The sequence below is a fragment of the Ranitomeya imitator genome, chromosome 7 (assembly GCF_032444005.1).
Source record: "Ranitomeya imitator isolate aRanImi1 chromosome 7, aRanImi1.pri, whole genome shotgun sequence".
In the NCBI taxonomy this organism is placed as follows: Eukaryota; Metazoa; Chordata; class Amphibia; order Anura; family Dendrobatidae; genus Ranitomeya; species Ranitomeya imitator.
Genome location: NC_091288.1, coordinates 50905809 through 50919611, shown reverse-complemented (window position 1 = coordinate 50919611; position 13803 = coordinate 50905809). Strand labels below are relative to the sequence as shown.

General features: G+C 41.9%; 1 protein-coding gene across 1 annotated transcript in view; it reads left to right on the top strand.

Moving 5' to 3' along the window:
* Nucleotides 1–13803, top strand: part of SESTD1 (SEC14 and spectrin domain containing 1) — a 166682-nt gene that overhangs the window by 123297 nt on the left and 29582 nt on the right. The window contains exons 8-10 of the mRNA XM_069733220.1: nucleotides 333–388; nucleotides 8605–8816; nucleotides 10355–10477. Coding sequence (XP_069589321.1) covers nucleotides 333–388; nucleotides 8605–8816; nucleotides 10355–10477 — 391 coding nt within the window. The remainder of the gene's footprint in view (nucleotides 1–332; nucleotides 389–8604; nucleotides 8817–10354; nucleotides 10478–13803) is intronic.

Here is a 13803-nt window from a genome sequence, read left to right as displayed (position 1 = left end):
AAAAATTTGGTACCCTATTTTTTCTGTTTTCTTTTCTGACCTGAAGATTTCTTTTATTGCTTTAAATGAAAATCTTTATAAGCTCAGCATAGACGTCTTCGATATTCTCCTGATTCTATCAGTATGCACCATCTGGGAGTTTGCTTCTCACCCAGGCGTACTGTCCTGTGTCGTACATTACTTCTTCCTGTCGAGGGAGCAATTTAAGTAAAAGATGAAAATTGCCTGCATTTTGCTTGTATTACTATTATGTCAGTGTAGCATACTGAAATTAGAATACGTGATATATGCATCGGAAGTAATGAAAATCAATGTTTCCTCTTCATCTCAAGGTCAATGGATTTCAATTACCTTCCCTCTGTTGATCCAGAAACGGTTCTGCAAACAGGTAAGATCTGTTTAATTATAAAAATTATCTATACAAACACATCCTTCATTTTCTTTCCCCTTGGCTCAACATAGCCCCAGGGAGCTAGCTATAAAAATTACATTTAAAAAAAAAAATGTTTTACTTACCCCCTGGACCAGCGATGCTCCTGTATTCTCAGCCCTGTGTTCCTCACTAGACTCCAGACATAAACAATGTCAAATGACCGACCAGTCAGCTGCCGCTGATCAAAGGCAGATTTGTCAGCCTTATCCTAGAGGAAGAACAGTGTTTCTTCAGCTTGAACAGAAGTGTCACAGTTGCAGCCCATCAGCGTTGCTTACGTCAAGAGACTGGCGGGGAACACAGGACTGAGTGCAGAGAAGTGACGTCATTCCGGGCGATAAGGACTGTTTTTATTTTTTTTTATGTATGCTGTTCCCCCGGTGCCATTATAAGGGGTCCTGTAGTGGACAATCCCTTTAATGAAATGTGAACCATGGTAAGGGTGGACATGCAATAGTTTATGTAGTTCTAGCTAAAGGGTTAGTTATTCCCGTCCACACCTGGGAATGGGTGATAACTTTATGATCAGTGGAGGTTCATCCCCTGGGACCCAGGTTGATCTCTGGAACGGGGCTTGAAAATGCTCCACCAGAATGGAGCGGTGACCATGTGTACACGTCATCATTTCCAAAATTCATTCTCTAGAAGACTGTCTGGATGAAGTTCCATTCCAGTAAGACATTTAGAGCCCCTCGCAGATCAGGGAGCGATCACTTGTCCTGGTCTGCAAATGAGGAGGTGACATTCATATCTTGTATATATATCGTATTATTGAGGAGGTGACATTGATACTGTTTGTGTGGGTGCCAGAATACTGTGTGTGTGTGCGTGCGTGCGTGCGTGCGCGCGCCATAATAATGTGTCTGTGTGTGTGCCATAATACGGTACTATGTGTGTGTGTGTGTGTGTGTGTGTGTGGAGGGAGCATAATACTATGTGTGTGTGTGTGTTTGTGGAGGGGGCAATAAAACTGTGTGTGTGTGTGAGCTCCATGATACGATGTGTACACAGACACCATGATTCTGTGTGTGTGCAGGCGCCATGATACTGTCTTTGCGCTGGCACCATGATCCTGTGTGTGCACACCATGATAATGTGCGTGAATGGGTACCATGATACTGTGTATGCGTGGACGCCATGATAGTGTGGGTTCGCGTGTGGGCGCTATGGTGCATGTGCCATGATACTGTGTGCGTGTGGGCACCATGATAGTGTGTGTGTGTGTGTGGGGGGGGGGGGGAGGGGGCTGTGGAGGCCATCATGCTCTGTGTGCGTGGGCGCCATGATACTATGTGCGTGTGGGCACCATGATAGTGTGTGTGTGTGTGTGTGGGGGGGGGGCTGTGGAGGCCATCATACTCTGTGTGCGTGGGCGCCATGATACTGTGTGGGGTCTGCGGGGGCCATGATACACTGTGTGTGCGCACAGGCACCATGATATTGTATGTGAATGGGTGCCATGATACTGTGTATGCGTGAATGCTGTAATAGTGTGTGTTCGTGTGTGGGCGGTATATTGCACGTGCCATGATACTGTGTGCGCCATGATAGTGTGTGTGGGGGGCTGTGGAGGTCATCAAACTGTGTGTGTGTGTGTGCATGGGCGCCATGATACTGAGCGGGCGTGCCCTCATACTGTGTGGGGGGCTGCGGGAGCCAAGATACTGTGTGTGCAGGGACCATGATATTGTATGTGTGGGTGCCCTGATACTGAGAGTGTGAGGCTGCGGAGGCCATTGTATTTTGTGTGTGGGGCTGCGGGAGTCATGGTATTGTGTGTGTGGGGCTGCAGGGACCATGATATTTTGTTTTGGGTAGTGGGGTGTAATATACTGTGTTGGGGTCACTCTGGAGGCATCATACTATGTTGTGTGCTTTGGCGGTATTATAGTGCGTTGGGAGCCCTGTGGTTTCATCAAAAGGTGTGTGGGCATCATACTGGGCATGTGGGTGCTACTGTAGGGGCAGTTTGTGTGTGGGGTATATACCATGTCGTATCTTGCTGTATGTGGGGAGACATTGGGGAGATAATACACTATAGAGGCCATGAAAGCGGTCTCGTAGTGGGTGAGAACGCATAGGCACAATTACTGCTTTAGTGCTGCAATACATGTTCCTGTCCATCTTGAAAAGTTGAGAGGTATGCCCTTCTCTGAGAGCGCCCATGCACCATGACCCTGTCTACTCCTCTGAATGTTTTTTTTTTTTTTGAGGAAAAGGAGAGTGGGTGTGGGAGGACAATTGGGACTTTTGCTATGGGCCTCCATGATTTCTGACCAGAAATAGAAGTCATAGGTGTCTCTCTCCATGTTCTCTATGGTAGATCGGGTGTCTGAGAAGAAAACCCCAAAACCCTGCATTGGAAATTTCCACTGCATATAAAGGTTTTTTTGCTTTTAGAATTGTGGACCCCCAAATGATAACAAAGTTCGATAGTACCCAAATTCCCCTTCTCGAGCGTCGGCTCTCTACCGCTTCTCCACTTTGTGTTTGCGCCAAAGCTACGGTAGCTCCACAATGTGTGGAAGGATTAGGAAGACATAACCAGGATACTTCTCCCCATCAGGGGAAAACATTAGGTGTGACGTCCCACTCACCATTCCCAGAGCCAGAAATAAATGAAGAGAATTTACGTCTACAAGACGGGTAGGAAGGACTCAAGGACCTGTATTTACTGCTGCTTCTGACTAGGCTTTGCTGCATCGGCTTTGTGCTGATCATGGCTGAATTCCTCATTACGGACCCATATGGAGTTTAGAAGAACTAATCGTCATCATACTTAAACTTTAGGCGAGGAACTACACGATTTTGCAGGCTTCATCAGTTAGCACATTTCAGCTTTCAGTATATGGTTGACTACACGTTGCGGTGCCTCAGAAAATATGGGGTCTTGCCTGTTTAAAGGGGTCGTCCGGAAATTCTGTGCTTAAACAGTGCTCCGTTACATAGGCTGTCTTGTACCAGCATGGCCTAAAAATAATAATACTCGCTCACAGGTCCGCCATTGCTTTTTCTCTTGTAGTGTGAACCCAGTCAAGAGGGTTTTTAAGACAAGTGTATGCAGACATATTTAGTGTCCCTACTGCAGCCACAAGACCTGTACCAAACCCATCGTCAAAAACTTTATTTTTCATTAGTGGAGAAATAAGGAGCTGACAGCCGGGAATTATTCCAGTAACGACATCATAATGCTCCACGTGCATCCAGACCCAAAAAGGAGAGACATGCCAATGATAGTGTTGGAAATAAGTAGCGGAAGAGCAGATTGCCTTTGCTACGATGATGATAAATCATCTGAGCCGCTCATCACTAATTACATGCCGCGCTGCTTTCTCTCAAGGGTGCAGAAAAATATATTTCTATTTATTTTCACCAATTGACCATATATTTTTTTAAATTTTACCGCACCTGAATTTCATCAGTAAATCATGCAGTGTCTAATAGTTTGGATGCTCCTCGTGTAATTACACATCTATTGATGCTTTTAGGGTCTAGCGGTTCACTGATAGTTTGGGTTTTCATCAAATGATGACTGAAGATAATGATGTCCGCTGCTGAGATGAATAGGAACAGTGTAATTGATACAGTGGCATGTAAAAGTTTGGGCACCCCTGGTCAATATTACTGTTATTGTAACCAGCTAAGCAGGTTGAAGATGAAATGATCACTAAATGGACTAAAGTTAAAGATGACACCATTTCCTTTTGTATTTTAGGCAAAAAAGATATATATTACAAAAAGGGAGATGAGCCGATGCAAAAGTTTGGGCACCTTTGGAGATTTGTGTGCGCAAATAACTTTGACCAAGGTTTCAGACCTTAATTAAGCTGTTAGGGTTATATCTTGTTCACTGTCATAGTTAGGATAGCCCTGGTGATGCAAATTTTCCAGCTTTATAAGAACCGGGCCTCCTCTAACTTTGTGCCAAAAGACAGCAGCCTTGCGTTCTTCTAAGCAGCTTCCTAACTCTCTGAAAATGAAAATGGTAGAGGTCCACAAAGCAGTAGAAGGCTATAAGAAGATAGTAAAGCATTTTCAAGTATCTCTTTCCTCAGTTCAAAATGTTATTAAGAAATGGCAGTTAACCGGAACAGTGGAGGTCAAGATAAGGTCTGAAAGACCAAGCAAAATTTCAGTGCGAGGCGCTAGTGGGATTGCTAGAGGCAAATCAGAAACCCCGAATGACTGCAAAAAACTTTCAGAAAGATTTAGCAGACTGGAGTTGTGGTGCAATGTTCTATGGTTCAGAGACACCTGCATAAATATGGCCTTCATGGAAAAAAGGCATCAGAAGAAAACCTCTCCTGCGTCCTCACCATGAAATTCAGCATCAGAAGTATGCAAAAGAACATCTAAGCAAGCCTGATGCATTTAAGACCATCTTTAAAAAAAGCTGAAGCTGAAAAGAGAATGTATTCTGCAAATGAATAATGATCCTAAACACTCATCAAAATCCACAATAGAATACCTCAAAAGGAAGGTGCAATCTGAAGGTTTTACAATGGCCCTGTGTCTCCTGAGCTAAAAATCATTGAACACGTGTTGCTAGACCTCAAAATAGCAGTGCATGCAAGATAACCCAGGATTCTCACAGAACTGGAAGTTTTCCAAGGAAGAATGGATAAAACTCCCTCAAACAAGAATTAAAAAAAAAATGAAAATGTTATAGCTCTCAGAATAAAGCAATTCAAAAATAATTTTTTCTATAAAAGTTTTTTTGTAAAGCGCCAAAACTTTAAAAAAAAATATTTAAATGTGGTATTGCTGTAGTCTTACTAACCCAAAGAATAAAGCTGGCTCATAAATTTTATCACACGCAGAACGAGATTAAAAAAAAATCCTGAATTGCTGGTTTTTGGTTCATTCTGCCTTCCAAGAAACAGAATAGAAAGCGAACAAAAAAAACGTCATGTGACAGAAAATGGTACAAATAAAAATTCACCTCATACCGCAAAAAACAAACCCTCACGTGACTGTCAGCAGAATATTTAAAAATTATAGCTCTCAAAATATAGCGTCTTTGTGTGTGACAGCAGACAAACATCAAAAACTGATATAAATCTGTAATTGCCCTAACCCAAAGAATAAAGTCGTCTAAGCGCTTAGTGTTGCATGAGGAACAACGTAAAATATAAATAAAATCAATTCTTCACCTACTGTTGATTTGCTCATTCTACCTCCCAAAGATCACAGTAAGGCTCAGCACTCATTTATCCTGCTCTCTGTGCTGAGCGCTTACATCAGGGTTTCTTTGTAAATCTCTGAAATGTCATTCAGGCAGAACCCCCAATTGAAGATTCCCTATAATGAGGCAGATGGAGGCACTGTGGATGCCGTCAGGCCTGTAATCTGGCTGTGTCTGTCTCTTTAGGCATGCATTGAAGCGCAGTTGGCCACAGTTTTGTGCACTTCTGAAAAGGACCACGCAGAACAGAGGCCAGACAGTCCAGAGTAACTTTGCTGTCTTATAGTGATTTGATCCTTTCGAGGTTTCATCTGAATCATGTCACTCAGAGATTTAGATGGAAACCACCAATTTAAGTGCTCAGTGTAGAGTGCAGGATAAATGTGATGCCAAACGTTAGGTAAAAAAAAAACAAGTCCCCACTCAGGTCCATCATCTGTTATCGGAAATATAGGGGGCTTCCACATCACTGATAGTACAAAGACTCTGGAAAAGTGAAATGGCTCCTCATCCCCCAAAAGAAATTGAGAAAATTCTGTTGACCCAAATCCAAATACCCGTCTCCTTTCTGATCCCCTTATGTCTAAACCACTTTTAGCGTCCATATTTTTAACATTTATGTAGTGATGACAGCCCACCTAAATTATGGTTGCATGTCTCCGGAAGAATTTGCTGGGCACTATAGCGTACTGGTGACTACAACGTACTTGGCACTACAATGGTAGTTTGCAATTTTCACTCGGCAACATCCACTGTTACCGTACTTGTTTCTGGAAAACACCCATGGAGTCAAAATCGTCACTACACGTGTAGGTAATTTCCAAGATAGGGTCACTTGAGGGAGGATTATGCTCTTCTAGCACCTAGAGGCTCTGGATATGGAGTCTGCAAACTACCGTATTCTAGGAAAATCTGTGTTCCAGGTAAATAGCACGCCGTCCTTTACAAATCTTGCCATGTGGCTAAGCAGTACTGTAAAGCCACATAGGGGGTATTTCTATATTGAGCAGAAATTGTGGGACAAATTTTGGTGCCATTTTTACCCATTTTCCCTTGTGAAAATGTAAAAACTGCAGAAAAAAACCTAAATTTTGGGGGTAAAAATGTGACTATTTGTTCTTCACTGTCCAATGGTATAAAATTCTCTGACACACCTGTGGTGTTAATCAGATCACTGAACCTCTGTATGAATTCATTGAGAGGTGTAGTTTGTAAAATGAGGTCACCTATGAGGGGGGTGGGGGTCTGCCATTCTGGCACCTCATTGGCTCTACCAATGTTACATGGCTTTTTCAAACCAGTCCATAACTGAACTCCAATATGGCATTCCTTCCCTTCTGAGCTTTGCACTGTGCCTCAAAAGTAGTTTTAGACCACATATGGGGTAGTTGTATACTCAGGAGAAATTGCACAGCAAATCTTGGGATCCATTTTCTCCTGCTATCATTGTGAAAATGAAAAAAGTTGGCTAAAACCACATTTTTGTGGGAAAATATTTATTTTCATTTTCACAGATCAACGTTGCAAATTTCTGTAAAGAACCTGTGGGTTCAAGGTGCTCACTGCTCATCTAGATAAATTTTAATAAATTTATTGAGGGGTCTAGTTTAGAAAATGGTGTCACTTGTGGGGGATTTCCGCTGTTTAGGCACATCAGGGGCTCTCCAAACTTGACATGATACCCGCAGACCATTACATCAAAGTCTGCGTTCCAAAACGTAATTCCATCCTTTCTGAGAACTGTTGTGCACCCAAACAGTAGTTTTCCCCCACATATAGGGTATCGGCTTACTCAGGAGAAATTGCACAACAATTTATTTGGTGCAATTTTTTCTGTTACCCTTGTGAAAATGCAAAATTTGGGGCTAAAAGAACATTTTTGTGCTTACAACACATCTAGATAAGTTCCTTGAGGGATGTAGTTTCCAAAATGGGGTCTTTTGTGAGGGGTTTCCACTGGTTAGAGACATTAGGGGCTTTCCAGACATTACATGTTGACTGCTAATGATTCCAACAAATTTTGCATTCAAAAAGTCAAATGCCGCTTCTTCCCTTCCGAGCCCTGCTATGCGCCCAAACATTAGTTATCCCCCACATATCTGCGTGATCATGAGAAATTTCACAACATATTTTGGAGTCCATTCTCTCCTGTTACCCCCTGTGAAAATAAAAAGGGGGTCTAGAGTAAACTTTTTGTGAAAAAAAGTTAAATTATTTTTTTTTTTTCCTTCCACATTGCTTCAGTTCCTGTGAAGAACCTGAAGGCTTAATAAAGTTTTTGAATGTGGTTTTTGCACTTTGAGGGATGCAGTTTTAAGAATGGTGTCATTTTTGAGTATTTTCTGTCATATAGGCCCCTCAAAGTCACTTAAATTCTGGCATGGTCCCTTAAAAAATGGTTTTGTACATTTTGTTTTAAAAATGAGAAATTGTTGATCAGCTTTTAACCCTTCTAACAAAAATGTTTCAAAAATAGTGCTGATGTAAAGTACAGGTGGGAAATGTTATTTATTAACTATTTTGTGTAGCATAACGCTCTAATTTAAGGGCATAAAAAAATAAAAGTTTGAAAATTTCAATCAGTCGAATACGTTGATGGGTTCCAGAGTTATTACCCCATAAAGTAACAATGGTCAGAATTGCAAAAATTGGCCTGGTCATGGGCGAAGGGGTTAGAACTCCGATGACTTGCCGTACTGACCCCCGTGACATGTAGATTACCACAAATTTGGATAAGGAAGTTTATAAACCGTATAATCTACTTCCTCATCGGAAATTGTTAGTGTTATTGATTAATCGTCAGCAGCAAGATTTTGTTATAGATGTATCAATACAAGAAAGTGGGCAATCAGACCGGGCATGTCGAGGTGTAATGAAAGTATTTGGCTATTTTGACAATGTATTTTATAGATGACTGTTTTGAGTTTTATTTTTATTTTTTTCCATTTTTTTACCTTATTTGTTTCAATTTTTTGATCCTCTGAAGGTCATGAGTTGCTCTCTGAGCTTCAGCAGCGGCGCTTTAATGGTTCAGAGGGAGGTGTGGCGTGGTCCCCTATGGACGATGAACTTCTGGCTCAGCCTCAGGTTATGAAACTTCTGGATTCCCTTCGAGAACAATATACTCGTTACCAAGAAGTGTGCAGACAGCGGAGCAAACGCACGCAGCTGGACGAAATTCAGCAGAAGGTGATGCAGGTAAGAGAGCGCCACTGCTGATCAGTACATTCGGACTGGTTACTGAAGCGTGGTGGTAAATTATTGCGCTGGTTTTAAGACAAGCTGTCGTCAGAAAATTACCTATTGTTTAAATCAGATAGTTGTCTTGCATGTAGTAAAAAACAAACAAAATGGAAGTGTTTTCAGGAAGTTTTATCATCAGAGGCAGGATTACAATGACAGGTGACATCTGTGTACACAGCTGATAACACAGGATCCAACAATCACAATACACCACGTTACAGCTCCCCTGCTCCTCCTCCCTTCATTTGCACATGCTAAATAGACACCTCAAGTCAACAGATAAAGTCAGAGTCTGGTGATTGCAGTTTTTTTATACAGATTTTGATATGTAAAAAAAAAATCAGTTTTAAAAACTAAAAATACTTTTATCACAAGAACCTGATTTAAATGGGTAATTTTCTGGTCATAGGGAATCTGTCAGTGGGATCAACCCTCGTAAACAGCCTATATGGTAATGTATGTCATAGATGGTTGAATAAAATGATACCTTGATATCTACAATCTGATGGATTATTCCACAGAAAGCCATGTTTTCCCTGTATATTAATGAGCTGTTAAGATCTATGGGCCGGACATAGATCTCCCTGAGAGTCTGCCTCCAGAGCTTGTTATAAATGAAAGGATGTAGATCAGGAGAGCAGACCGCACATGCTCGACCACTGCTCCATTCATTCCCTGTGGGGGGCTGCTAAGCGCTGTGCCTCACTTCATCTGGCAGCCCCGTAAAGAATGAATAGAGTGGCGGTTAGATATCCGATCTGCCTCTCCATATTGTACCCATAATAGGGTGAAACATGTAAAATCCCACAGACCATGCTCTCCAGCGCGTGTTTCGCTTGTTCCCAATCGCTTCTTCAGGGGACACTATGTCAGGTGTCCGTTGTGGCCATCGCTTTAGGCCCCTTTGACCTCTGCTTTATGGGCACCTCACAACACCCCTAAAGATAAGGATGTCTCCTTTTATTTTAGTCCACTGTTAGCTGTTTATATAATGTTTAATGGGATTGGATTTCTACTGTAAAGTTTGATTTATTCAAAATTCATTCCCCGTACATAATTCTTAGCGTCGGGAGAAACACAGCAGGAGTGTTCACTTTTTTTTTTTTTTTTTTTATTCCTGAGATATGCCAAAATACATTTTCTGGTAAGTGACGGGTCCTCTTTGAAGTGTCGCTACACCCTTTATTGCATAGGCAAAGATAATTGTTCCTTTTAGCCATTGTGCCCGACTCTGCCATGGGCAAGCAAATGTCACATCCCAGATGAATGAATCCGTAATCTTTCGCTAGATTTTGGAGACCGATGCCATTTCCTTTCACCGCTTGGACCCCCCGGAAGGCCTGCAGCACTATACTTTTCTGAGCCTTTTGTATCCTCTGGATTTAATATTGTGTTTTGTACGAATATACATTTTCCGTCTCCTTTCCCTGCGCGCATTATCCAGCTCCTTCCTCTAAATAATTCAGAGGCGATGACAACTGTCTTTATTGTAGGTTGTAAACTGGCTGGAAGGACCCGGATCAGAACAGCTGAGAACACAGTGGGGGATCGGGGACTCTATCCGAGCGTCTCAGGCTTTACAACAGAAACACGAAGAGATTGAGAGTCAGCACAGTGTAAGTGTGGGTATGCCGAGAAGTTCTGCTAGGTTATATACAGTATATACTCGAGTATAAGCCGAGACCCCTAATTTTGCCACAAAAAACTGGGAAAACTTAATGACTCGAGTATAAGCCTAGGGTGGGATATGCAGCAGCTAGCGGTAAATGTCAAAAATAAAAATAGATACCAATAAAAGTAAAATTAATTGAGACATCAGTAGGTTAAGTGTTTTTGAATATCCATATTGAATCAGGAGCCCCATATAATGCTCCATACAGTTTATGATGGGCCCCATAAGATGCTCCATATTAAAATATGCCCCATATAATGCTGCACAAAAATTGATTATGACCCCATAATATGCTCCATAGAGACATTTGCCCCATATAATGCTGCACAAATGCTGATTATGGCCCCATAAGATGCTCCATAGAGATAATTGCCCCATATAATGCTGCACAAATGCTGATGAATATGCGTCTCCACCCCTATGGGAATGGAGTCTGGTCCATATTCATTATTGTAATGAGCGGTACCATGTGACCGCTCAATACAGGAAGAAGCTGTCAGCGCCCGGAGAACCAGGGACGTGCAGGGACCGCGCCAGGAGCAGGTGCCGACACCTGGGAATGACTCGAGTATAAGCCGAGAGGGGCAATTTCAGCCTAAAAAATGGGCTGAAATTCTCGGCTTATACTTGAGTATATACGGTACATCACGTAAGGTTTACTACCGCATCGCCCTGTATGTTATTTAAAGGGAATATGTCACCAGGCTTTTGCTGCATCATCTGAGATATACGGGCAGAAACCCTGATTCCAGCGATGTCTCACTTACTGGACTACTTGCTGTAGTTTTCATAAAATCACTGTTTTATTTGTTCACATCTATCAGTTCTCTGAATGCTGAGCTCTGTATATCTGTCCACATCACTGATTGGCTGCTTTATGGGTACACTGTGCATAGGCAGAAAGCTGCCAATCGGTACTGGGGGTGGGATTATACATGAATATGGAGGACTAAATGGCAGCAGGTTTACTAGTCCTCGATGTATAATCTCCTGCTGATAAAACAAGGATTTTCGAAAAGCTACAGCAAACAGCCCTGTAAGTGACACATCACTGGAATCAGGATATCTGGCCCTATATTATGCTGCTCTCACATTAGGTGTAGAAACTTGGTGATAGATTCCCTTTAAAAGGAAGCAGACTCTTGGCCAGGGTCATGGGCTTGGACTCCCATCTATGAACCCAGAAACCAGTATGCACTGGTGGACTCAAACCATCCGTGTTGTTCTTTGTCAGTCATTCATCTGCAAACTTACTCTGCAGCCACCGTCTTCCAGAGTCATCTGTGTTCTGGGCTTCTCAGGTCATTACCCTAGAGGCTGCAGTTTGAAGGGAGTTGTAGTTTGTGTGGACAGGTTTAGTGGGTTAATTGGATGTAAGATGCTCCCACTGTCACCGTCCACAATGCAATCACACCCTACTGATGAGCCGTGACGTTGATAAGTGACCTTGGCCCCCCAGGTCTGCTAGCTGCGGATGCCCATTAGAAACCTTTTAGACTATTTAAAGGGAATCTTTCACCAGATTTCACAATGCAAACGTTATAATTTATTAAAAAGATCTCTTAAACCTGATGTGGCTGGTGTAGTTACTTTTAAAAATCCATTTCTGAATTGGCTATACAATCTTCATAAAAATGAGAATTTTCTGACTCCTGCTAGAACTGGAATAAAAAAAAATTATCATTTGATTGAAGGGGGCAGAAATGTCAAACAAGATTACACAGACATTTTGATAGGGATTTTCATAGTCAACACACCAGCTTCGTCAGGTCCAAGAGTTCTCTTTAATAATATATGCAGTTTGAATTTGTGAAATCTAATGATGGATCTCCTTGAAGCCTTCTACGCAGAAAGAGCTAAAACACCGTAATGTAGAAATACTGCAATGTTTTATCGAATTAATCTAATTTCCCTGGTAAAAGCAAATATAAAAAAATAAAATAAAAAAGAATTTAGGAAAATATAGAAATAAAGGCAAATAAATCACTTTTTCCCCTTTTTAAAAGTCTGGTACTGTGGGGGAAAAAGTGAAAGCAAGTACTATATAAAATGTTTGATCAGTGAATGTATCGCTGACGCTGTGCTTTCCAGGCGTTAGTGCACCCGCCAATCTCCATTTTTGACATTATCTCGGTGCTGACAACTCCTCCGTCACGAGATCCTATTATTACCGGCTCGGATACTCATCATTAATAGAATAGCTGCGGCTCCTGCCGGGTCATTGCCTGCGCTCCGATCACTATATATAGCGGAGATAACGGCGAGGAACTCATTACATGAGCTATTTACAGCCACATCAACAGAATGCTGCTCAATGCAGAGGGAACGTGAACAGAAGGTGGCGATGGAAATCCAGGGCTCCCCTTTATAAATGGGCAATATAAGAATTAGGGGAAATCAAATGCCCATGTAACTGCTGATCACACCTTCATAATTACGGCCCAGGGGCCAATAATGGAGACTGTCTCATCCAAAGAGGTCGGAGGAGAGAATTAGGACTGCGCCTTATAATTGGCAATACATTGCTGCAATTCTGATATATTACAGTTCTAGGGTGAGCAGTCAGTGGCTTTAATAAGATATAGGTGTGTATGTGTAATATATATATATATATTATATTATTATTATTATTATATATATATATTTTTTTTTTATTACTTTTTAAAAATTCCAAACAGTTTGCAATTTGTTCTACAAATAAAAATTAGAAATGAGCGTTTGTACCTCCCATCGAATACCCAAATTATACATTGTCGCCATCCTGCCGATTCCCCCCTCCATCTACCCCTCTGTCCTGCTTGGATGACTTTCTGCCATCAGTCACATGACCGCTGTATCAGTCTCAGCGTTCACAGGCCGAGCATGTGATTTGATTGGCTGCAGAAGTCGCGTGACCGCTGCACAGGATGTCATTGCTTCCAGAACCGGTGCGGGGATAAAGGGTTCTGTCTTATTTCTTTATTCTAGCCATATCGGTCAGCTCAATTGGTTACTGTGCGTGTATGTCCCAAAAATCGTCCTAGCCATAACTTTTTTTTTAAATTCTGACTCCAGATGTACCAAAAAGTATCCATTAAATCCAGAGAAAAGACAAACCTGTCTGCCGCGTTTCAGTGTTTCCCCACAGCGAGCAATGATGCTGTGAAACGCGTCTACCAGGTTTTGCTTTCTCTGATGCAATATTTAGCCGAATTTTTATCTGGACTGAACAAAAAATACTTTCTGAGGGAGCGGGTGTGAGTATTCACTATTTTTGGAAAGTTAAATTCT